The following is a 27,650-nucleotide window of genomic DNA, read 5'->3' as shown; positions in this document are numbered from 1 at the left end:
CATGTAAATTCTCTTTCATCATGATAAATTCCTCCATGGAAAGATCTTCCAATGTAACCCCCTCCCCCAGCCCATCCCCACCCCACCTCGAAAAAGTCCCCCTAAAACGTCTGCACACTTCCCGATAGCCAGTACTATATGTAAACAATGGTCAAAGTTTGTAACTTGCAGCCCCTCCCCCGAAGACTGTGGGGGATTAAGTCGACCCCAAAGACATAGTTATTAAGTTTTTCGACTATGCTGAATAGAATGGCTATCTCAAAATGTTGATCCGGTGACTTTGGGAAGAAATGAGCGTGGGAGGGAGCCTAGGTGCCCTCCACTTTTTCGGTCACTTAAAAAGGACACTAAAACTTTTAGTTTCTGTTAGAATGAGCCCTCTTGCCATATTCTAGGACCACTGGGTCGATACGATCACCGTTTGAAAAAAAAAACAATAACAAACAAACAAAAAACACGCATCCGTGTTCTGTTTTCTGGCAAAAAAAAAAAATCCACATTTTTGTAGATAGGAGCTTGAAACTTCTACAGTAGGGTTGTCGGATACGCTGAATCTGATGTTGTGATTGCGATTACGATTACGATTCGTTACGATTCTATGACTTTTAGGGGGTGTTTTCCCCTATTTTCTAAAATAAGGCAAATTTTCTCAGGCTCGTAACTTTTGATGGGTAAGACTAAACTTGATGAAACTTATATATTTCAAATCAGCATTAAAATTCAATTCTTTTGATGTAACTATTGGTATCGAAATTCTATTTTTTAGAGTTTCGGTTACTATAGAGCCGAGTCGCTCCTTACTTACAGTTCGGTACGACGAACTGTTTGATGTGTAAAACTCGAGAACATACCGGTTTCTTCGTTATTTTCTTTCAGCTTAGCGCAAGACAAGACAAAGACAAGCGACAGAATAGATAGGAAATATATAATTTGAGCTATATATTTGGACATAAGGAAGGGGGGGGGGTAAAGAATTTGGACAGTTTGAAGTCAGAAAACAATTCTTACTTAATAATATAAAGAATAATTGCACCTAACAGATTTTGTAAGCAGACCCACTATATTTACCCTCCCCCCTAATGTGAAAATATATAGCCTAAATTTGTTTCTAAAGCAACGACGAAACTAACGAAGAAACCGGTTTGTTCTCGAGTTTTAGACTTCCTAAACTTGAGTGAGTGGCGCATAATACACAAGTACCGGAATTTTTCATGGAGAGGGAACCGGATTTTCCATGATTATTTAAAAACGATCAGAAATTAAATAAAAAAAAAAACAGTTTTTTAACAATTGTAAGGAGTAACATCATAACCTCTTGAGTAGGAGACACCCCCTCTCATATGCGTAGTAATTTCTGTTCGTTTTAAAGTTTTGAGGTTGCTCCTTACTTTCAGTTGAAAAACTTGTTGATGTTTTTTATTTAGTTACTTACAGATAACATTTGTTAACGGGAAACATACAGAACAAGTCGGTCAAAGAAAAGTAAAGAGCCTCATTAAACCAAAATGAGCGGAAATACAGTGATGTAATCTTAAAAGTAAAAACTATGGAGTCTAATAGGGAAAAAAAACACAATGACATAAAATTTTTTCTATGAAAAAGAACATGTCAATAAAAATGAACAGAAATTATTTTAAAAAATTTTCTACAAAAATGTTTTTCAAAGAATAGCAAAGAGCCTCGTTAAGCCAAAAATGAGTAGAAATAAGTTCAAATACTTTTCCAAGCGTAAAACTACCACAAATCACCATCAATAAATGAATTAAACCCAAAACGAACAAAAATTACAATAAATAACCGATTCAAACTCAAAACAATCAAAAATCAACATGAGTAGGGCTGACAACCCCCATAACTCCTCAAAACCAGAACATAATTTGCAATTTACTGAAAACAAAATACATTTTAAATGTTTTCACTTTCTTGACTTTAACAAATAAATAAGTACATAAGGAATACAAATCAGAATATGTATATCAAACTGACAATACACGCTTTTCTTTGGTAAAGTGCAAATTATGCTCTAATTGTGAAAAGACATGGGTTTTGTCAGCCTTTCCTTTTCCTTTTAATTTTTTAAATTTTTATAAATTTTAATTTTCAATTTTCAGCCTTTTCCTTTTAATTTTTGATCCTTTTGAGTTTGACTCTATCGTAATTTCTGTTAGTTTTTGGTTTCATTTATTTATTAATGGTAATTTGAGGTAGTTTTACACTTGGAAGATAAGATAAAAAAAACTCGTAGAATTTGACAACGCTTTCGTCTGTAAAAACTTAAACTAATTTTATTTGCAAACTAATTTGTAAACTAATTTTTTTTTAAACTAATTGTTTAATTTTTTATTTTTAAGTGTTTTATTTGTAAACTAATTTGTAAACAATAAGAATTTTTTGGTTCCCAAAGCCAACTATCCTTTCAAAGGATAGCTGAGCCTTCTTAAAATCTTTGGTGCCATATGTTTTGGCTTAATTTTGATGATGGTTCGCCTACATTTTTTTTCTTTATAATTTTTTTTTTTTTTTTTAATTTGGCGCCTGCAACTGCTAAAACTTGGAGAAGTTCCTATGGAAGTCTATTCAACAAAAATGGATTTGCAGTTCTTTTTCTAAGTTTTTAAGAAACTTTTGGTGTGTAAATTCCTCTTTTTCCCGTACCTTAGCACTTTTCAACGAAACTAAAAAGGTCGAATAAAACCCTATAATTTGGAAACCTTGTTTTCTGGGGGGGAGTATTTTCAAGGGGTATTTTCCAAGGAGAGGGGTATTTTCAGAGGGGAAAGGGATATTTTCCACGGGGGAGTGGTATTTTTCACGGGGGGAGGGGTACTTTACGGGGGATGAACGCCTAGAACCCTTTTTTAATTAGCTATTTTTTTGGTAAGTCTGCTATAGCAGAAGGGGTTATTTTCCCTTACTCGAATAACAAAAAGTAGATTAGTTTATAAACCTTCGATCTAATTTGGCCATCTCTCTCTGGCCAGGCTCCCCCTTTCTTGGGGTTTTATTATTAAATGGATAATTTTAGAAAATAATTTGTGTCCCCTATCCTGTCGCCTTGGGCCTTGTTCTGTCTTCTCGCCTCTCAGTTTATTTCTATTTTAAAATTGCTAAAAGCTTTCTAGTATTCCCCTCTGAAATAAAATTGAAGGACCAGGATTCCCTAGGAATACTATCAATAGTATTTAACATCATTCTTCCTGTATTTTATTATAAAACTTCACGATAACCAAATAACCAGCCTTCAAAGCTGAAAATAAAAGATTTTTGAGTTTTACTACCTGATTGTTTGCTATAGACAAGGGTAATATAGACCCTTGACCCTAGGGTAGTTCTTATTACAGGCACCGCAATAGCACTGCCTAAATAAAGAGCGATGTGGGTACAATGTATTATTATGTTTTTTTTTTGTTTAGACCAGGGAATTCCGTATCGAATGGTTTGTCGTAGAAATTTCGAAAAGGGCTCATTCGATTGGATTGCTAATTAGAAGTTCTAGTGCCCTTTTTAAGATTCAGAGTGTTCGCAGGGTGGATACCCCCACCAAACCTCCTATTTTCCCGAAATGCAAGTAGTGACGCCTCCATGGTTTTAAGGGTCCTCATAACCATTACTCCTTTCTTCCTTTAATGATTTAAGCTTAAAGGCAACCCCTTCAGGGTCGCCTTAAAGGTCTGTTACGTAATAGGGAGGGTTTACTTTGGTGATACATAATAGGCATTACTTGTTACATCAGAGTTTCTTTGAGTGTTAAAAATCTCCAGGGGGGGGGGCTCTAAATCCAAATTTCTTTGGGTGATACATAATAGTTTCTTTAATTCTTTTAAAAGCCTTCAGGGAGCCTCTTCACCCCCGCATTCCTTTAAATATTAGGCAATAGCGTTCGCTTACCTTTGGTTGTTATATAATAGGGTTTGTTTACTTTTTGTTGTTACATAATAGGACGAGTGCACTAGTCAAGCGAGGGAGTTTTATTAAGACATTTTTCTTCAAAAGGTTTTTCAAGATGTTTCAAGATATTTCAAGACGTTTTTTAAGACATTTTTCTTCAAGACGTTTTTCAAGACATCAAAAGACGTTTTTTAAGACATTTTTCTTCAGACGTTTTTCTTCATGATTTCTGCAAACCCCAACGTCGGCTGACCGTGATAAAGAGTTCATAGCGAATTCTCCCAACGGACTAATGAGACTTTCTAAGGGGGCTGGGAGGGGGAGTGTACGGGAGCAGACCTTGTAAATCTCCAGTTAAGGGTTTTGGACCATAACTATTACAATGGTACCGTTTTATACTTCCAAGCTTTTCCACTTAAGAAGTGATACCAAAAGTGCCGTTTTAGTGCTATATGGCACTTACGGATGGTAAAACTGATAATAAGGACGTACATTTGAGCAATAGCTTTCAAATGAGCCATTAAATACCTCTCTAAGAAGTTCTGGATGTCCACTAGCCCCAGCTTTTCCACTTGAGACATGGCACCAATAGTGCCATTTTTAGTGCCATTTGGCACTTGCAGATGGTGTATTTCCATAGAGAAAACGTAGATATGAGCAATATCTTTTAAATAAGTTATAAAAAATCAGTCTACGATGTCTTGGTAGCCCGCTAGCCCCCCCCCCCTTTAGAAATGGCACAAAAAAGGCAATTTTAGTGCCATATGGCACTTGCAGATGGCAAAATTTATACAAAGCACGTAGATATGAAAAACAGCTTTTGAATGAGCCATTAATCATCTCTCTATGATGTTCTGGTAGCCCGCTAGGCCAGCTGCTACCGATGCAAAAAAGTGATTTTCCTTGTTGTTCAAGGAGGGGGACTTTAATTTCCCTGTTTAAGGTTTTCGACCATGTTGATCCCAATAGTACACTTTTAATTTTGATCTGAATACTTTTTTTTAGGGTTTTCTTGCTTCTATTCAAAATCACCATAAATTTGTTTTCGTAATAAACTTTTACTTTTAAGACTAACCAAAATAATACTTCCATTCCTGAATCGGTGTCGAATGACAATTTTTTCTCATTTGGCGGTTGTTTTTCAAAACGCGTTTTTTAACTTTTGGTTACTATGGGCTGTGGTTCGCTCTTTACTCGGTTGCAGCTACCGCTGCAATCATGATCCCATGCTCGTTAATGGACATCTGGTTACAGGGGCCATGGAGATGCAAAAATGTTTTACGTTTTTAAATGTGCACGTCTTACGTTTTAAACCACAAAGTTTAAGAAAATACTATAAAAATGTATCTTACCTTCTTGCGACGCTAAAATAAAGATTATGAAAATCAGGCGAATTGATTTCAGATTCTTGAAAGGCTTCAATCAATGCCTTTTCCCAAAGTAGGGTATCCTGGTCAACCTGAAATAAAGAGATAGAAAAATAAAGAACCTAGATATCAGTGTTCAACTCAACTAAGGAGTGAAATGATCCTACCTGAACAAAATTTGGGGATAAAAAGGGGAATTGACCCCAATATTGCAAAAGATTTCTCCCCCAGGAAAAGTCGAACAATAGTGCTTACAAACACGGTTATTTTGCATCCCCCTTCAGAGTTAGGTGTATGTGTATTACTTGAGCAAGGTATATATTGAGATATTAATCTTTCAAGTCTTATTAAGGCCTAATTTTAGGTATAGCCTATATTAAAGGCCTATTAAGGTCTTAAACATTATGGTTCTAAACATTTTAATCTGTTTTCATTTAACTTCTTTTCAAATTTCACCAGTCTTTTTTAAATTGAGCAATGGCCATGGTTTTCTCAAGGTTTTGTTTTGGGTCCCACTTCCCCAAAATCCTTAATCGTAATTGGTAGATTACTCTTTGCTTGCATTTCTTTGTTTGAATAAATCTTTTAAAAATTTATAACAAGGTTTTAACATTTTAACCTTGGATATGTTCTAACTAAAATGCCAGATGACGGCCATTGAAGTACCAAGGACATTAAAATAACAAAATGGTTGGCAGAAATCCTAGGTGAAAACTGTAATTTTTTAAGGTTTTTTGTCTGGTTGCTTCAAAAATTAAAAGTTTTTCGGCCAGTACCTCATTTTCACTTAGTTTTCACTTAACGAAGTTTTCACTTAGCAAAATTAAACTTTAATTAAACTTTAATTAAACTTTAATTAAAATTAGACTAAAATTAAAATTAGCAAAATTAAAATTAAAATTTCACTTAGCAATCTTGATTTATTTCAACCGTCCTTGGTACTTGGACAGATTAATGAAAATTTACAGAGTCAAGGTCAAAATTTATTAAGTAAGTTACTAAGTCAAAATTTACTTTGTCAAGGAGATTAGAACTCAGGTTGCTCTGAATCCTCACTAGTACCGAAATTAAACGACAAACTTTTATCGAAATCAATGACTTGGCAATAATTAAAAAATAAACATTTATATTAGAAAAATGATTAGTCAGTCCTTTTCAAATTGCATGTTCTAAGAAATAAAGAAAATAGGGCCATTTTAATTGTTTAATCCTTTTATCAGAAACAACAATTCTCCTTAATAGATTTTCCTGTCATCATCAAATATAGCGATGAACAAATTATTTTAAAATAATTCTGAGAATATTAGGATAAAAATATTAGTACAAAACAGGACGGTTAAATACAATGTTAATATAGTACACTAACTCTAAAAAACAGCAAAAGTAAGGAGTTTACACCTTACACTTCGTCCTAAGCCTAAGAGGGGTGAGCCTAAGCCAGAGCGAGCTTTGGAGCTTTGGAACTGGCACTAGTGTCTACACAAGAAAAAAACTACCGACGCCATCTAGCATTTGACGACACTTGGCATTTTTTATCAATGTAAAAATAGGAATAATTAGTTTAATTGATAAAATTAGGGTAGTAATAAGTGTCTGATCTCAGATTCTGGCAGAAAAACATTTAAAAACGTCAAAAAAAAAAACAAGAGCTAAGAGCTCATATGGCACTTGTGACGAGGTCGGAAGAGCCAAGAGCCAAGAGCTCATATCGCATGAACTCTAGCAAAATTTTCAGAATCAATAGATTGATTTAAAAGGAAAATCAGAGGCTGAATGCCGGTCCGGATTTAAAATAAGAGCTCTGAGACACAAGGTCCATCTAAATATCTCATTAAGATCCGGTCACCCACTCGTAAGTTAAAAATACCTCATTTTTTCTAATTTCTCCTTTCCCTTCAGCCCCCAGATGGTCGAACCGGGGTAAACGACTTTATAAAGTCAATTTGTGCAGATCCCTGAAACGCCTTCTAATTTTCATCGTCCTACAACGTCCACAAGCACCAAACTCGCCAAAGCACTGGACCCCCCAAGCTCCCCCAAAGAGAGCGGATCCAGTCCAGTTACGTCAATCACGTATCTTGGACTTTTGCTTATTCTTCCCATAACGTTTCATCCTGATCAATTCACTCTAAGCATTTTCAAAGATTTCCGGTTTCCCCCTCATACACCCTTCAATGTCACCAGATCTGGTCGGGATTTAAAATAAGATCTTTGAAGCACAAGATCCCTCTAAATATCAAATTTCATAAAGATCTGAACACCCAATCGTAAGTTACAAATACCTCATTTTTTCTAATTTTTCCGAATTACACCCCCCCCCAACTCCCCCAAAGAAAGCGGAACCGGTCCGGTTATGTCAATTACATATCTTGGACTTGTGCTTATTCTTCCCACCAAGTTTCATCCTGATCTCTCCACTCTAAGCGTTTTCCAGGATTTCCGGTCCCCCCAACTCTTTCCAATGACAGTGGATCCGGTCAAGATTTAAAATGAGAGATCCTAGTTACGAGGTCCTTCTAAATAAGAAACTTCATTAAGATCCGATCACTCCTTCGTAAATTAAAAATACCTCATTTTTTCTAATTTTCAGAATTAAACCTCCCCCCACCTTCTCCAAAGAGAGCGGATCTCTTCCGGTTATGTCAATCACGTATCTAGGACTTGTGCTTATTTTTCCCACCAAGTTTCATCCCAATACCTCCGCTCTAGGCGTTTTCCGAGATTTTAGGTTTCCCCCTCAAAATCCCCCCAGTGTCACCGGATCCGGTCGGGATTTAAAATAAGAGCTCTGAGACACAATATCCTTCTAAATATCGAATCTCATAAGATCCGATCACCCGTTCGCAAGTTAAAAATACAGCATTTTTTCTAATTTTTCCGAATTAACCGTCCCTCCACCCCCCCCCCTCCAGAAGGTCGAATTAGGGAAACGATCATTTCTAATTTAATCTGGTCTGGTCCCTGATAAGCCTGTCAAATGTCATAGTCTTAGCTTACCTTGAAGTGCCTAAACTAACAAAACCGGGACCGACAGACAGACAGACCGACAAAATTTGCGATCGCTATATGTCACTTAGTAAATGCCAAGTGCCATGAAAACCAAGCGTCATTAGACATTAGATGGTGTCGATACAATTTTGTTTTGTCGCCACTAGTACCAGAGTGGCAGCTTCCACTCTTATAAGTTACCCATACTATTTGACTCCGACCATAAACGCCATTGTACCAAATCAGCACCAACAACTTTAGAATAATATAGACAGTCGGAATGCTATATTAAGCGATATCTATGCGTCTTTTCTTTCTGGGCCGAAAACACCTTTCGAGTGATAGTTCTCAACAGTAGTTGAATAACGAACAAAAAATTGTAAGACGATTGTATTAATCTCAGCAATTCTACCCATTGGAAACAAAGGTTAGCTTAGAATCTTCACCTTAAGGTATAGATCAGCATGATAATGTAGATCAGGAAAATCCAAATGCTACTGAACACATTGCCCTATGGGAAAGGCTTGTCATTTTTTTTTTGGCAATTATCCCAGAAGTGTGAAAATTGTCATCTATGATTAAGGCATAACAGCGCTAACTTTATTGCTTTTTCAGAGCTACCCTGACAAGCAGTGTTGCAAGGTAGGCGGGGTAGTGAGGAGACGGTTTCTCTTTTTTTCTGAATTGCTGCAAAAAATAGCACGTCAGCTCTTGGGAAATTGTAATTTCTAAACAATTGGTATGTTAATGTCCACTTTAAAAAAAGTCCATCTTAATATCCACGGACCGCGTTGCAAAGTAGGTACAGCTCTTTTTTTCTGAACCGTTTATGATGTCCTAAGATTATTCATGTAGGATTATAAATTTGGAAGATGAAATTCTTATCAAAAGCTCTTACATGACAAGGATTGCAAAACAGTACAGTGTACTGTACTGTAAGAAATTGCACATTCACGTCAGCTTTATCCTTTTGTAACATAAGATACATAAGATAGATTTGCTTTAATTTTGTCAGTAATAAGCAAATAAGAGGAAGAATTTATTACCAAGTCATTGCTAATTTACTATTTACTTACTAATTACTTTTACTAATTATTATTTACTTGCTTGTAATTGCTACTTGCTAAATTACTAATTTGTTTATAATTACTGAATATGTGAACCAATTCCCAAAACAATGTTTGAGATATCTAATCCTCGGCGAATAAGTGGTGCATTAGTTACTTAAACATTATTCCTAGCAATCTGACCCAAAGGGGAAGGTGCGGTGCTAAAATAAATTACGTCTAAAAATACCTTTTGAGATATAAAATTCCACAGTTAAGGGGATTCGATACCTTAAAATCATTTTGCGATCCTCAGAGTCGACTGACCGTCTCAAAGACAAAGGGCGCAATCGCAAATTCTCCCTCTCGACTAGCCTCTATCGACAGTTGTTGAGATAATATAGATTGTCTATGAAATTTCATTGCGAAGACAATGGAATTTTACGCCCCTTTTGTCGGAAAGTTTCATTCAAAGTAGCTAGAGCCACAGGGACCTCCCGGAGCTGCCAAATTGTTCAAATGACATTTCCCTTCTTCTAATTTTTAGTGTTTTCCTAGCAGGTATGTTAGAACATTTGTAGAGACTGCCAGTTTCTGACTTTCATAAAGAAAATTCGGCTCCCTTTAATCGAAGATACAAAATTCACAATTTCTCAATATCTCTATTTCTGGCAAAAAACGGTTAAGTTAAATAGTTTTTCTGAGATTTCTTCTTAGAAAAGTAAGTCCTAAAAATTAAGGCAAGGTCACCTAATCAATTCTATATAGTTTGAACAAACAAACTAAAAATTTTTACATGGACAAGATAGGCCAATAGTTTATGGTATCAAATCCCCCTAAGGGAGAACAGTTTGATTATTCATTTACCAACTATACTACTTTTTCAGACGAATTATATCAGCTTTCAGCAAACCTTATGTTCACCCTACTGCGATTATAGGACGATCCGATTGTCAAAAGTTATTATAGTTATCTCATAAAAAATCTGTAAATGCAATCTAACAATTAGTCAGCCCTCCAAGAAATCAAATTCAAAAAAAATACCAGAAAGTAGGTTCAATCTATTGCCCTCTTTATCCCTTGGGTCTCGGGTCTCGGAAAAACCTTGGTCTCGGAAAATTGTTGGTCTCGGTTTTCTCGTTTAATTGTCAACAGTTATGATTAACTAAAGGGACAGTTAATCATCTTTAAATCCTAGGAGCAAAAATTAAATAGCAAAATAGTTTAGAGGGTCATATAATGCTCGTTTTTGACGATTTTATAATAAATGTCGTTCTTGATGATACTAAAAGTCGTATGTGACATTTTCAAGCTTCTTAGATAATTGGCAAAAACCGTTTGATCAGCTTCTCCCAAAGAGAGGATCAGCAGGGCGATGTGTCAACCTATGATCCTCCTGATATAGATTCCCCTTTAGATTACCCTTTTAGAACTGTTAAACAAGTTTTTTTTTGCAATTATATCAGAAGTCTGAAAACGTCAAATACGTCTTTTAGGCGTTACGGGAACGTGACACTTAACTACAAAGAGGAGGATCAAATGTTAACTCAAGCTCAGGGGTGGTTATATGGAAGGGACAGAGGTGACACTAGCCCCAGGCGAAGATATTTTAGAGGCCCAAAACTTCGAAAAAATAATCCAAAGGTTATAATTATTTTATATTTTCGAAATTTTATTAATAAAGTAGAGGGCGTGGTTAATAAGTAAAAAATAATTAATAAATTATTAGTTAATCAATAAAATAAAAATAAAAACCAATTAAAAAATAATAATTCAAATAGTTGATAACAGTTATGTTATTTAATAATAAATCTAATAATAGTAATTCAAATAATCAATCAATTAATAATCAAAACAGATTATTAATTAGTTTATTGAAAGTAATTTTATTAATAAATGAAAATTGTGTTAGGAGGGGGAGGGGTGCTAATCTAGATTTCGCCTCGGGCGCAAGAGAGGTCAGAACCACCACTGCTCAAACCAGGCAATACTCTCCAATAGCTCAACAATAGCAATTGAGCCCATCATGGTTGCAGCGGTAACAGCTACCAAGTAAAGATTTATAAATAAATTAGGAAATAAATTCACGATACTTTCCAAGTAGGCAACTGGACGTCACTTTTGTGACAAAATTAGCGATTCTTTGCAATATTAAACTCAAAACTAACACCCCCAAATACCTATCTGATACAACCACAACACAGCCAGATTGAAAGTTTAATAAAATCGTATTAAAGAGAAAAGGGCTCGTATATACCCTCAACAAAAGACGAAGTAAACCCCAAGACAACACGTTATACCTTTAATAACTTAATAAGGAAATATGATGTAAGTAAAGTAAAGTAAGGTAAATTAAAGTAATTAAGTGAACCAAAGTAAAGTAAGGATGATGTACAACCATGGGCGCTCATATGGAAAGGCAGAGAGGGGGGGTGTGGCTCCAGCTCCCCTGGCTGAATGATGCTGCCTTATATTTTTATATTTTTGTTTTGAGATTTCTATTATATAGCAATGAAAGTGCCGATTAGTCCTGGTAATCCCCCCTTCCTAAAATTCAGCTTATGGGCGCCCATGTGTACAACTAGGACCGAGCAATAGAACACCTCAAAAAGCCAACATGAGCTGACTTTCAGCAGAAAAAAAAACTGTCTATGACACAGGCAATTAATATATATATAAACGGTTAATTAAAGTAACATTGCGCTATGTCTAAAGAAAATATTTTCAATGTTCTCATTTTAGCTTCCATCCGTTAGTCTCAGGGTTGAATCCGCCTTTTTTGGGTAGTGGGAGGGGGGCGGTCACACCTTGGCACCTATCTCTTAAAAATGATGTGACGGTATTTTGGGTCTCTATATAGTAGAAAACTATAACTAGTGAAAATTGTTTTCCGATGAAGTTTTTCTTCAGTAAATCCTTAAAAATTGGAACTTCTAAAACAATCTGATAAGTTTTCAAAAAAGCGCAGATGATACTTCAAATCCGAAAATCCGAGAGAGCAAGATTTTCGTTACGATACTGGATCCAAGATACTGAAGCTTCGAAATTTATCTGTTCAATATACAATTAACTCTTAGGTGGAAAAAAAAAATTACAAAAAATTCTCGTCACGGATTTTGTGACTAATGATTGTTATATTGGATCTTTTCGCTTTTAAAACGCTTTTATTTAACTTCACCTGTTCAAAGGGAGCAAAATATTCAATGACACATTCTTCAAAGATCAAATCTAAAACAAGAACTAAGAGCTCATATGGCAATTGTGACGAGGTCGGAAGAGGCAAAAGCCAAGAGCTCATATGGCATGAGCTCTAGAAAAATCCTAAGAATCAATAGATTGATTTAAAAGGAAACACGAGGACACACGAGGTCCTTCTAAATATCAAAATTCATTAACATCCGATCACTCACTCGTAACTTAAAAATACCTCATGTTATCTAAGTTTTCCTCTCCCTTCAGCCCCCCAGATGGTCAAATCGGGGAAAACGAATTTATCGAGTCAATTTGTGCAGGTCCCTGACACGCCTACCAATTTGCATCGTCTTAGCACATCTTAGCACTGGACCCCCGTAACTCCCCCAAAGAGAGCGGATCCAGTCGGGTTACGTCAATCACGTATCTATGACATTTGCTTATTCTACTCACCAAGTTTCATCCCGATCCCTCCACTCTAAGCGTTTCCCAAGATTTCCGGTTTCCCCCTTCAACGCCCCAAAATGTCACCAGATCTAGTCGGGATTTAAAATGAGAGCTCTGAGACATGAGCTTCTTCTAAATATCAAATTTCATTATGATCCTGTCACCTGTTCTTAATTTAAAAATACCTCAATTTTTCTACTTTTTTCCGAATTAACACCCCCCCCCCCCAAACAACCCCCCCCCCACCAAGACCGGTCCGTTCCAATTATATCAATCACGTATCTAGAATTTTTTCTTATTCTTCCCATCAAGTTTCATCCTGATCACTCCATTCTAAGCGTTTTCCAAGATTTCCGGTTTCAAAGATTTCTGTTTCCCCCCTCCAATCCAAATGTCCCCGAATCAAATTCGAATTGAAAATGAAGCATCTGAGACATAAGATCTTTCTATATATCAAGTTTCATTAAGATCCGATCACCCATTCGTAAGATTAAAATACCTCAATTTTCACCTTTTCCAAGATTTCCAGTTTCCCCCTCCAACTCCCCCAACCATGTCAACACATCTGGTCGGTATTTAAAATAAGAGCTCCGAAGCACAAGCTCCTTCCAAATATTAAATCTCATTAAGATCTGATCCCCCATTCGTAAGTTACAAATACCTCGTTTTTTCTAATTTTTCCGAGCTACCCCCCCCCCCTCAACTCCCCAAAAAGAGAGCAGATTCGGTCCAATTATGTCACTCACGTATCTTGGACTTGGGCTGATTCTTCTCACCAAGTTTCATCCTGATCTCTCCGCTCTAACCCTTTTCTAAGATTTCCGGCCCCCCCCAACTGTCCCCGATTGCATTGAATCCGGAAGGGATTTAAAAAAGAGATCTGAGTTACGAGGTACTTCTAAATATAAAATTTCATTAAGATCCGATTACTCCTTCGTAAGTTAAAAATACCTCATCTTTCTAACTTTTCAGAATCAACCCCCCTCCCACAACTCCTTCAAAGAGAGCAAATCTGTTCCACTTATGAAAATCGCGTATCTAGGACCTGTACTTATTTTCCCCACCAAGTTTCATCCCAATTCCTCCACTCTAAGCGTTTTCCAAGATTTTAGGTTTCCCCCCAACCCAGTGTCACCGTATCCGGTCGGGATTTAAAATAAGAGCTAAGAGACACGATATCAATCTAAATATCGAATGTAATTAGGATCCGATCACCCGTTCGTAAGTTAAAAATACCTCTTTTTTCTAATTTTTCCGAATTAACCATCCCCCCACTCCCCCCCAGATTATCGAATCGGCGAAACAACTATTTCTAATTTAATCTGGTCTGATCCCTGATATGCCTGTCAAGTTTCATCGTCCTAGCTTAACTGGAAGTGCCTAAACAAGCAAAACCGGGACCTACAAATAGACCGACAGACCGACAGAATTTGCGATCGCTATATGTCACTTGGTAAATACCAAGTGAAATAGTTCATACCTTTGGCCCCACAGAATTGTGTATGCAGGGGGGATGGGACTATAGAAATAAATCAACACACACAAAAAAAAGAAGAAAAACTGTCGCCCACCAAAATAGACAACACCTGAACTGTTTTGAATTAGCGCAGCAGCATTGCCAATGCGCTACAATTGTACCATTTTTGATCCAGTCTAAAGGTCTTGGTAAAATGCGGCACATTTAGAAATTTTTAGGTACAATAAAAATTTTGGGGTGAATTGGTTTTACATGCTCCTTTCTGACTCAAATACCTTTTCAAATTTTGGCTTTATAGAAAATATTCTTCTGGTTACTGCAAATTTTTAGCATGGTTTTCAGACCGTAGAAATTGATTTCTTGCGGTACGATTCAAGTCGTAAAACCGGTATAATTTATATACATAAAACTGTATATACACTATGTATATATACTGTATATATATATATATATATATATATATATATATATATATATATATATATATATATATATATATATATATATATATGTATATATACTATGTATACTATGTATATATACGGTATATATACGTAAAACTGGTATAATTTATTCAGAGGAGTCGGCAATGCTGGGGCGAAGATGCCGGCACAGCCTCGGCTTGAAATATTACAAGCTTCATTGTCACGAGTTAGTTTTAACTGTTGAATATTGTCGTCAGTTAAAGTATCAAAGAAGGTGAAATGAAATTTGAGTGATTTAATTGGTTAAGTGCAAGCTGAATCCATACACATCTAAAAAAGTTGGGGAGGGGGCGTTAGTTTTTAATGAAAAAGTCCTTTGTATGCGGTTTTAGGTAGAAACAAGTGCCAAAAAAGTACTGTTTTTATGAGGGATGTAGTTGTCTCAGAGAATCAACAGGTTATCAGTGCTTTTAAGGATGAAGAGAAGTTTCATGCTTTTCAAAAAATTCGTAATTTTGAAACAGTCAAATCACAGTTTCGGAAATGGATAGACGTAAAATGCATGCAGAGGGGGGCGGGATGTTATTATTTTGACGCTTAAAAAAGTTTAATTTTGAAAGAATTAGGCTACACAAATGTTTTGTACAAATTTCTCTCATGCTTCAGGAACTCTGGCATGATGCTATCAAAGTTAAAGTCCCCTTGTATGCCATCAAAGCCCCCTAGACCCCTAGATAAAAGGGTCTTTATCTTGCCCCCGAAAATACTATCAAACCCCTTAGATATGCTTTGCTATATTGTGTATTACTTGTAAAAAGATCTACTTCAGAGTAAAAAGGAAATAGGGAGGAACAAAAACTAAAAAGACACTTATCCCAATTTTGTTTTTATTAATAACGTTAGTTGAAACCTACTAAAACGTACGAAAAACATAACTTTCCTTACTTCGGAAAAACATAACTTTTCAAAATAAAATGAAAACTTAAATATAGTTCATATTGAAATGAAGACTCAGAATTATTAAGTTTCTGGGTAGTATACTATACATATCTACTTTTTATTGCGTTTGGAGATACAAACACTTTCTTATTTTTTCTTTCAACACTTTTTGGTGTTATATATCACATAGGCTCAGCTTTTCCCTGCTCCAGCGTGGCCCCCTTCCAACCTCATGATGTTTTGCCTATTCTGCCAGATATTTTCAAAAACCAGCCTCATTGTCACATGTACCTGGGTAAGATGTTCATTTAAATGAACACTTTCAAACAGTTCGTGGTAACGAACTGTAGTAAGGAGCGACCCGGCTCAATAGTAAACGAAACTTTAAAAAACGGAATTTTTGTGCTAAAAGATACCACAAAAGAATCGAATTTTCATGCTGATTTTAAATATATAAGTTTCATCAAATTTAGTCTTTGGTATCAAAAGTTACGAACCTGAGAAAATTTGCCTTATTTCGGAAAATAGGGGGAAACACCCTCTAAAAGTCATCGAATCTGAACGAAAATCACACCATTGCATTCAGCGTATCAGAGAACCTTATAGAGAAACTTTCAAGCTCCTATCTACAAAAATGTGGAATCTCGTATTTTTTTGGCCAGAAGACAGATCACGAGTGTGTTACGGTCGTGCTTATTTGTTCTTTGTTTTTTTTTGTTTTTTTTTTTTTTCAGGGGCATCGTATCGACCAAGTGGTCCTAGAATGTCGCAGGAGGGCTCATTCTAACGGAAATGAAAAGTTCTAGTGACCTTTTTAAATGACCAAAAAAATTGGAGGGCACCTAGGCGCCCTCCCATGCTCATTTTTTCCCAAAGTCAACGGATCAAAATTTTGAGATAGCCATTTTGTTCCGCACAGTCGAAAACCATAATAACTGTGTCTTTCGGGATGACTTACTCCCCCACAATCCCTGGGGGAGGTGCTGCAAGTTACAAACTTTGACCAATGTTTACATGTAGTAATGGTTATTGGGAAGAGTACAGACATTTTCAGGGGGATTTTTTTATTTGGGGATGGGGTTGAGGGGAGGGGCTATGTGGGAGGATCTTTCCTTGGAGGAATATGTCATGGGGGAAGAGAATTTCAATGAAAAGGGCGCAGGATTTTCTAGCATTACTATAAAAAAAAACAAGTGAAAAAATAAACATGAAAAAGTTTTTCAATTGAAAGTAAGGAGTAGCATTAAAACTTAAAACGAACAGAGACTATTACGCATTTCTAATAATACTTTAGCATAAAGAGCGAGCTATTTAGGAGGAGATAAATACCTCGCTCTTTATACTAAAGTATTTTTAGAAATTTCGACTATTTATTCTACGGCCTTTCTGATTCAGGGGTCATTCTTAAAGAATTAGGACAAAACTTAAGATTTAGTGTAAAGAGCGAGGTATTAACGAGGGGACAAACCCCCTCATATACAAAATAAAAATATAAGAATATAAAAGTTTGTTACGGAAGTTATAGAATAGAATAGAATATGATTTGTTGGCTAAAATAGCACACAAGCTAGCATAAGCACGTCAGAACGATTACAATTACAATGATAAAATAAATGTTAAGGGATAAACATAGTTACAAAGTTAAATCAATTATTAAAATGCGAAACAAAATAGGCAACGAAAGATTTTCTGTACCTCATTGTCAACATTTGGGGATACAAGTCAAGTTGAGTATTTGGAGCTCTACGAGCATTAAGTCTTGTATTGGGAAGGATTGGGGGGTTTTCTTTGAAGGGGGAAGAAGACGTCGATGATAGTCAGAACTAAGGCACTTGTGCCCAAAGTTCATGGTAAGGAAGTGACGTCGTGATTCCAATGTATGAGTTCATGTCTAGCCAAACCTTCATCATAAGTAGTATAGGACGTCCCCAATATAATTTTTCATAGCTCTTTTTGAATGCTTTCAATTTTAGAACATTGGGATTTGGTGAACCCAGGGCGCCAGACAGGGCAAGCATATTCAAGACAAGGTCTTATATAAGAACAATAAATTATTTTAACGTTCTGGATTGATATGGAGAACCGTTTAAGAAGGGAGAAAGATCTAAGGAGAAAACCACCTGTTTTAAATAAGTGAAAAGAGTGAGATTTCCATTTAAGGTCATTGTCCAAGTGCAAACCAAGTAGCTTAACCATGGTTAAATTTGGAATGCAAAGGTAATTATTAATTGGGGGTATATTTTTTAAAAAGGAGAATAGCATTAAACTGCTTTTCGGTATGCTCAGATTGAGTTTAACATTGCCAAGGTCATTCTTTAAGTTGTTAATGAGTAAGTCAAGTTTAACGCCCAAAGTGTTTGAGGTTTGACAAAGGTTAAGTAATGTCAAATCAACCGCAAAATTAAAAGTGTTGTCAAAGTTTGGTAAAACATTGTTAAAAACAATTAAGAATGCTAAAGGACCCGATTTAGTCCCTTGGGGCGTTCCACAGGAAATCGAGGTAAAACCTGATGAATCTCCGTTAGGGAGGACTACACATTGCTCACGACCAGACAAAAAACTAGCTACCATACGTAAAACAAAATCTCTGACACCTAAAGCCCTTGCATTATCAATAACTGTCTAATGATCCAAGTTGTCAAAGGCTTTACTAATATCAGCAAAAAGAGCCTCAACGTAGGAACTACTTAACTCAAGATGTTTGAAAACAGTGTCAAGCATATAACATAAACAATAGGTGGTGCTATGATTCGGCCTAAAGCCAAACTGATTTGGGTTCATTTTATCTTGAATATCGATTCGAAAGTTAATTCTTAAGTTATGTATATTTTTTACTAATAAAAACGTTCGTTAAAAATTAAAAGTTCTAGTTGCCTTTTTATGTAACCGAAAAATTTCAGGGCAACTAGGCTTTCCCCACCCCTTATTTCTCAAAATCGTCTGATCAAAACTAAGAGAAAGCCATTTAGCCAAAAGGGAATTAATACGCAAATTTCATTTTAATAATTTATGTGTGGAGAGCCAAAATCAAACATGCATCAATTCAAAAACGTTCAGAAATTACATTAAAAAAACTGTTTTTTTTTTTAAGTGAAAGTAAGGACCGACATTAAAACTTAAAACGGACAGAAATTACTCCGTATATGAAATGGGTTGTCCCCTCCGCAGTCCCTCGCTCTTTACGCTAAAGTCTGACTCTTTGCTACAATTCTACTTTTTAAAACAATTAAAAACTTTAGCGTAAAGAGCGAGGGATTGCGGAGGGGACAACCCATTTCATATACGGAGTAATTTCTGCTCGTTTTAAGTTTTAATGTCGCTCCTTACTTTCACTTAAAAAAACTAGTTTTTTTTATTTAATATCATACAAGTGCAAGTGGCCGATAGTGATTTAAAATTACGGTCTTATCAAATTCAGTGACTTGGCAACAACAAAAAAAAAGTGTTCCTTTAGAAAAATGATCATTCAGCCCGTGTCGAAAAAGAGGTATACTTTAAAATATCTTTGCCCCCTATTAAAAACTCACCTATCATCAACAAATAAAATAGCCAACAATTATCTTAGTAATTAATTCTGAGAATCTTGGGAGCAAATTAGAAAAACAAAATAAATTCAAAATTAAATCACTATTACGGTTAAGAAATACACTTCACGCTGAGGAAGGAGGGTTGAATCTCAAACCTAATAAATCAATAGCTTAAAAGAATGTGTCCGCAACCTAAATGTGTTGAAACTTTTAAATGTGCCGCAGCGGTGATAAATATACAAGGAACGAAGCTCAACCCGCAGTAACCAATAATTTTAAAACGCGCTTTGAGAAAAGACTTTTAAGCATGAAAAAATCGCCATTAGAAGCTGATTCAGAAATGGTGACTATTATTCCGGTTATTTGTATTGGTAAAAGTTCATTACGAAAAACAAATTTACGAGAATTTAAAAAAATAGCCCGAAATTCACTAAAACGGTTGAATCGAAAAAAAACACACCATTGGAACCATCATAACCGAAAGCCTCATTAGCGAGAATTACCGTCTTGACCAACAAGGGAAATCACTTTTTTGCATGAGAAGGAGTGGCGTGCCTCTTGTGTTTTTTTTCTTTTTTGCCGCCACTAGTAGGGCACTGAAATCATGGAGAGATTTTTGACAACCCAGAGACCAAGTATAAAAAAAAGAATGTTGATGTATTAATTAAAATGAGTACGTAGCCTGACAACAACAAACTAATCTATAAAGCTTTTCATAGTCTTACACCAGTTGTGATATCAGTAACGTTCATCCTATAACTAAAATTACCTTAAAAACATAAGCAAAAAAATAAATACTTGGTTAATAACCGCAAAGTCGCTCGAGAAACATTAGATTAATTTATCAGGTAAAATTTTGGTCTCACCAGCTATAATACCAATAAAGAGTAATAAACAATCTTAAATTGTAAGAAATACAATTAGCATTACCGAAAAAAAAAACTTTATTTGTATACTGTAAAAAGTGGCCTTAATCGTTTAATTTTATTGTACCAAATTTCCTATATTGTTTTGTATGATTATTTGGTTTATTTGTATTAGCTTTATTGATACATGTTAGATTGACTGTGATCTATTGTTCGCTTTATTGTTCGTTTATTGTGATCGTTATTGTTCGTTTAATTTTTGTTAGTTTTAATATTTCAACTTCGCTCTTTACATCCCTCAAAAACTTGTTCTTGTTTTTCTTTAATTAATCTTTGCCCGTTTTTAATTTAAATTTAGTGCAGAAGCTACACTGCAATGATCTTTTTAGTTTTTTCGAGGGGTGGGGCAGCACCCTCATACATGGAATAATTTACGTTCGTTTTAAATTTTAATGTCGCTCCTTGCTTTCAGTTGAAAAAAAAATTTTTAATTTCTGATCGTTTTTCAAATAACACCAAAAAATCCATGCTACACAAAATGGTGCACACGATTCTTGAAGGTGGTCAACCTCCATAGTTAGGAAAGAGTAACTATTTTTCTAAAGGAGATTTTTAAGGTTTCAAAACCTAAGCAAAATTTTGGTAGGTCTAACTTATTTCACTAAACATCTCCCCACTCCCCCTGATAAACACCAAAAAACATTAGACGTACAGGTGTAGAATAGCAATAAACAAGAAAAAGTTAGAAAGTAACCTGACAACCAGAAAAATATCACAGGAAAAAAATAATGCTAATAGTTTCTTAGTGCTATGATTTCTCTATATGCATCACAAATAGTTTTATTCTGTCTATTAAATAGTAAAAAAAGGAAAATAATATGAATAAATAAATGTAGCAATAAGTAATTAATTTTTAATCCTTCTTTTTAAGATGCAACTTTTGAGCAGTTCAAGAACCATATGCCTACACTTCTCCAACCCCTAAGGGGCAAGGGGTTGGGGTCCGGGGCGTATTTTTTTGCAAAAAAAGTGTATGGAATATTTCACAATCCACAAAAAACTAACAAAAATAGTGAATTAGCTGAAAAATAATCATATACAAGGCAGAAAACTATGATTGAAATAAAAATGCCTGATTAAGGAACTGAACCCTTACCATTCTTATTCAAAGTCTAACGCGCTAGTAACTGAACTACGGCGGCTAATGATCAAAATCTATTTGTTATTGTACGACCAATCTGTGTAACTTACAGCCCTTTTCCCAAAGACTATGGAGATCTATGTCATTACCAAAAGCATTGTTAATGGGACCTTATACAGCAAATACATTTGTAATTGGTTATTATAAAACATTAGAGTTAATAAAGCTTCTATTATAAAGAGTGAAAGCACTAACCTATATTTAACGAAGCTCGCCTTTTGCAAACAGGAGGAGGGGAGGGGTACGTCAAGGAATAGTCGTATGGAATTTTGAGATCCAATTATTTGTTCTTCTATGAATGTCTTCCTCTTAAGAACATTCGATATTTTAAAAAACATTTTGCGAGCCCCAGCGTCGGCTGACCGCGTTAAAGAGTTCATAGTGAATTCTCCCAACGGGCTAATTAGACTTTCTAAGAGGGCTAGGAGTGGGAGTATACGGGAGGGGCTCCTGTAATCTCCAGTTAAGGGTTTTGGAAAATAACTATTACTATGGTACTGTTTTAAACTTTCAAGCTTTTCCACTTAAGAAGTGGCACCAAAAGTGCCGTTTTTAGTGCTATATGGCACTTACAGATGGTAGAACTGATAATAAGCAAAGTAGATATGAGCAATAGCTTTCAAATGAGCCATTAAATATCTCTCTAAGAAGTTCTGGATTCCCACTAGCCACAGCTTTTCCACTTGAGACATGGCACCAATAGTACCATTTTTACTGCTATTTAACACTTGTAGACGTTGTATTTTATAAAGAAACGTAAATATGAGTAATATCTTTTATATGAGCTATAAAAAATCTGTCTACGATGTTTTGGTAGACCACTAGCCCCACCCCTTTAGAAATGGCATTTTAGTGTCACATGACACTTGTAGATGGCGAAATTTATAAAAAAAGCACGTAGATATAAGAAAAAGCTTTTGAATGAGCCATAAGTATCTCTCTATGATGTCCTGGTAAGCCGCTCGGCCTGCTGAAAAAAAAAAAAAAAAAAAAAAAAAAAAAAAAAAAAAAAAAAAAAAAAAAAAAAAAAAAAAAAAAAAAAAAAAAAAAAACGGGAGACAGATCAGTGCTACCGATGCAAAAAAGTGATTTCCCTTGTTGTTAAGGAGGGGGACTGTAATTTTCCTGTATATGGTTTCCGACCATGCTGGTTTCAATGGTACACTTTTCATTTTGATCTGAGGCCATTTTCGAGGGTTTTCAGACTTTTATTTCGAAATAATCATAAATTTCTTTTCGGAATAAACTTTTACTTTTAAGACGAACCGAAATAATAGTTACCATTCCTGAGTCAGTGTCAGGTGGCGATTTCTTTTCAAAACGCGTTTTTTAACGTTTAGTTACTATGGGTCGTGGTTCGCTCTTTACTATCGCTAACAACCATGACCTTCTCTAAAGCTCTTCTATCAACATAATCGAACGCTTCCTCATAATCTGTAAAACTGAGGACCAAAGGTCTAGATCATTTGGTAGAGGACGCATTTGTAAAGTAAAGCAGCATCTGATTGCCGTTTTATGTCTACCCTGACAAAAAGTGTTCAAAAGTGTATTTATACTAGGCGAGGAGGGGGAAGTAGCTTTTTTGGATTGCTTAAGGAATCCTGAAGTCATTCAAATGACATAGACTATTTATGACATCCTAAGATCATTCATGCAGGAGCAGCGTTGCCAACGCGGTACAACTGCGCCGTTTTTGGTACAAATATAGAAGTCCGGGTACAATACAATATTCATGTACAAAATTTTGTCAAAATTTTGTTCTTGTTACGGTAAATTTTTAACTTAATGTTCAGATGGTATAAATTATGTTCTTCTGGTACAATTTTAGTTGGAAAACTGGCATAGTTTATCTCAAAGCATTGACAACGCTGTGCAGGAGCACAAGTTCAGAAGATCACATTTTTATCAAGTGCATTAACATGGGAAAAATAAAAAAAAAAAGATCAAGTCAGCTCTTAAAAAATTGTATATTCTAAGAATTAGCCAATTTCTGAACTTTATCATTTTATAAGAAGAGACAGCTTTTGTTTTATGGATGTCAGTAATAAAAACAGGATGATTTTTTTGCTTCAAAACATTTCCTAGAATTTAGGCTATGCGTAAAATTTGAGGTTCAGCGCCAAAGTGCATTGAGCTTAAGTGTAGCATTTTATATATCAATTTCCGCACTTAATCACGGAAAAAAAGTTAATCCCATTGTCTGAGAATTTCTTCTAAGGAATTATCACAGCTTTGGATTTATTATAGGATCCGCACATAATGAGACTACACTGATAAAACTTAGAAAATCATCTAGGTATTAAATGTCTTTTACCATGAATTTGCAATTCAACAAAAAATTTTACTTAACTTCATCGAGAAAAAAAAAGAAAAGAAAAAAAAAACACATTATATAAGATACCAAACAGGGACATATCGTGTTCAGGGGCACATCTTTTAATGATAAGATTGGGAACCGTGTCAGGTCCTGAAACTTTGGTGACATCCAGCTAGCTTAGCATTCTGAGCACTTTACTAACAGTTATGTTGGTGATTTTTGTTTCGATTTGTGACGGAAAGGGGGGAGGGGAGTCTCCGTTTCGAGAAAAAAAGAAAAAACCACATTATATAAGAAACCAAACAATCGCATAAAAGACATAAATCCTGTAGATGGTTGCATCTTCTAACCACCTTTAAGACAAAGTTAACAACAGAAAAACAATTTAATATCTCACTAAAAAAATAAGAGGGGTAAGTAAAAGGTTAAATAATTTAAAAAAGAGAAAAATATCATTTTTTAAGACATTCAGTTTCCTTTCGAGGGAGGTACATCAGTAGAGATCGACCCAAGCGAATAATTTTTTAGTCCTCGAATACCTGGCACTGATTTTACGGTATCAGAGACTTCATCTTACAAACTATGTCTGTCCAGCCTTAAAACATATTCGTATTGACTATTAAGCGCACAGCTATTAATAAATAAAACTATTTACGAAAATGCAGCTACAAATTTAATCATACATGCAGAGAAATCGCAAAGGAGAGAAGGGGAAACAACATGTTTCGAAAAAAAAACACACCTGAATAAAAAAAAAATATTTACTATATTTTTGAAAGTCCATATGGAGTACTGGCTTGTTAATATTCACTAGGTCGCTAAACAGCAGCGATTTTTTTTTTTTGCCCTTCAAGCAGTAGCAATTTTAGGCCTCATACTCTGAGGTGGGGGATATAGTGTAAAATATATAGAGTGTAAAATACAAAATAAATGTACACAATAAAGAATAAAAAATGTAGCTAAGAAATGAAATAATAAATAAACGCACACAAAACATGTTTACTTTAGTAGAGTAAATTCCTTATTGCTTCAGTTACTTTAACTGCTATTTTGTTAAATATTCACTCAACTGCTCAAAAACAAACGACTTTTTTGCCGTTCAGCCAGCATTAGCATTCCACGCTACGTCTCTATAACCCTATTAAATAAAAAAAAGTAACTGAAAATAAGGAGCAGCATTAAAACTTAAAACGAACAGAAATTATTACGTATATGAAGGGGGTTGCCTCCTCCTTACTCTTTACGATAAAACTTTATAAGTACTTTTAAAAAAGCTTCTTGAAACCCTTGTGTTTCAGGAGTCTTTCTTAAAGAATTGGGACACAATTCAAACTTTAGCGTAAATAGCGAGGTGTTGAGGAGAGGCAACCCCTTCATATACTCAATAATTTCTGTTCGTTTTAAGTTTTGATGTTGCTTCCTACTTTCAGTTGAAAAAAAAACCTATTTTATTTGTAAATACTGTTTTTACTGGTTTATTTATTTAATCTCTGATCGTTTTTAAAATAATCTCAGGAAATCTGGCCCAACACGGAGAAATACCCTCCCCACGGAAATATCCTCTAAACAATTCGATCCCGGGGAAAATTTACCCTGGCTAATTGTCCTTAACAACTCCGCACGTACCAATTGAGACAGAAAAGACAGAGCAAGACATAAAAAAAAATTGTACAGGAATTCTTGCAAAGTCCCCCAGTGTATTATTTCCCGACACCTCCTGGAAACTTCCCTACCCATGGTAAATTCCCCCTTGGAAAAAAAGCAAAAAATCCCCCCTTGGACCCCAAAATGTTTGCATGCTTTCCAATAACAAATACTGTTGGTAAACAATGGGCAATTTTTATAGCTTAAAGACCTTTCCCCTGGGTCTGTGGGGGGTCATGTTATATCAAAAGGCATGGTTATTGGGCCTTTAAACTATAATGAGCAAAATGGCTATCTCAAAATTTTGATCGGACGATTGTTGGGGAAAAGGGGGCGGAAGAGGGGGCATAGTTGTCTTCCGATCTTTTTGGTCACTTGAAAAGGACACTAGAACTTTTAATTTCCACTCGAATGAGCCCTCTCACGATATTCTAGGAACACTGGGTTGAAACAATCACTCCTGGAACAAAAATAAACAAGCATCCACGTATCTTTCTTCTGTCAAAAAAAAAAAATACAAAATTCCATATTTTTCCAAATAAGAGCTTGAAACCTCTACAGATAGGGTTTTCTGACGAACTGAATCTGACGGTATGATTTTCATTAAGAATCTATGGCTTTTAGGAGGCGATTCCCTCTTTTTCAAAAATCAGACGTTTTCTCAGGCTCATAGCCGTTAATGGGTAAGACTAACTTAATGAAATTTATATATTTAAAATCAACATAATAAGCCGATCCTTTTTTCCGATTCTTTCGATCCGTTTTTATGGCACTTGATATTAACTAAGTGACATATAGCAATCGCCAATTCTGTCGGTCTGTCTGTCGGTCCCGGTTTTGCTACTTTAGGCACTTCCAGGTAAGCTAGGACCATGAAATTTGGCAACCGTATCAGGGACCGGACCAGATTAAATTAGAAATAGACCATCTGGGGGGGAGTGGGGGCCGGTTAATTCTGAAAAATTAGAAAAATGAGGTATTTTCAACTTACGAACGGGTGATTGGATCTCCATGAAATTTGATATTTAGAAGGATATCGTGTCTCAAAGCTCTTATTTTAAATCCTGACCGGATCTGGTGACATTGGGGGAAGTTTGGGGTGGGGAAACCTAAAATGATGGAAAACGCTTAGATTGGAGGGATTGGGATGAAACTTGGTTGGAAAAATAAGCAGAAGTCTTGCATACGTGATTTATATAATTGGAACGGATCCGCTCAATTGGGGGGGGGGGAGGGGGGTAATTCTGGAAATAAGAAAAAATGACGTATTTTTAACTTACGAAGGAGTGATCGGATCTTCATGAAACTTCATATTTAGAAGGACCTCGTAACTCAGATATCTTATTTTAAATCTCAACCGGATCAAGCGTAACTGGAGGGGGGCAGTTGGGGGGACCGGAAATTTTAGAAAATACTTAAAGCGGTGAGATCAGGATGAAACTGGATGGGAAGAATAGAAACCTGTCTAAGATACGTGACTGACATAACTGGAACGGATCTGCTCTCTTTGGTGGAATTGGGGGGGGGGTAATTTTGAAAATTGAGGTATTTGTAACTTACGAAAGGGTGACCAGATCTTAAAGAAATTTGATATTTAGAAGGATCTTGTGCTTTCAAATTCCGACCAGATCCTGTGACATTCGGGGGAGTTGGAGGGGGAAACCGGAATTCTTGAAAAACATGAAAATTGGGGTATTTTTATCTTACGAATAGATGATCGGATAGTAATGAAATTTGATTTTTAGAAGGAATTCATGTCTCAGAGCTCTTATTTCAAATCCCAACCAGATCTTTTGACATTGGGGGGAGTTGGAGGGGTTAATCTTGGAAAAACACTTGGAGTGGAGGAATCGGGATGAAGCTTGGTGGATAGAATAAACAAATGTCCTTCATACGTGATTGACAGAATCGTACTGGATTCACTCTCTTTGGGGGGAGGGTTCAGTGATTTGGCGAGTTCGGTGCTTCTGGACGTGCTAGGGCGATGAAAACTGGTAGGCGTGTCAGGGAGCTGCACAATTTGACTTGATAAAGTCGTTTTCCCAGATTCGACCATCTGGGGGGCAAAAGGGAGAGGAAAAATTAGAAAAAATTAGGGATTTATAACTTACGAGTGGGTGATCGGATCTTAATGAATTTTGATATTTAGAAGGACTTTGTGACTCAGAGCTCTTATTTTAAATCTTGACCGGCAATAAGCCTCTTATTTTCCTTTTTAAATCAATCTATTGATTCATAGAATTTTGTTAGAGCTCATACCATATGATCTCTTGGCTCTTAGCTCTTCTCGCCTCGTCACAAGTGTCATATGAGCTCTTAGCTCTTG

General features: G+C 35.7%; 1 protein-coding gene across 1 annotated transcript in view; it reads right to left on the bottom strand.

Annotated features, from left to right (window-relative positions):
• Nucleotides 1–27,650, bottom strand: part of LOC136040627 (protein patched homolog 3-like) — a gene marked incomplete in the record, with an annotated part of 148,648 nt that overhangs the window by 69,449 nt on the left and 51,549 nt on the right. Inside the window, 1 exon segment of the mRNA XM_065724903.1 lies at nucleotides 5,241–5,347. Coding sequence (XP_065580975.1) covers nucleotides 5,241–5,347 — 107 coding nt within the window.

Source organism: Artemia franciscana, chromosome 21 (genome assembly GCF_032884065.1).
Source record: "Artemia franciscana chromosome 21, ASM3288406v1, whole genome shotgun sequence".
NCBI classification, from domain to species: Eukaryota; Metazoa; Arthropoda; class Branchiopoda; order Anostraca; family Artemiidae; genus Artemia; species Artemia franciscana.
Note: the sequence above shows the minus strand (reverse complement) of the source record. Positions and strands in the feature narration are given on the sequence as shown.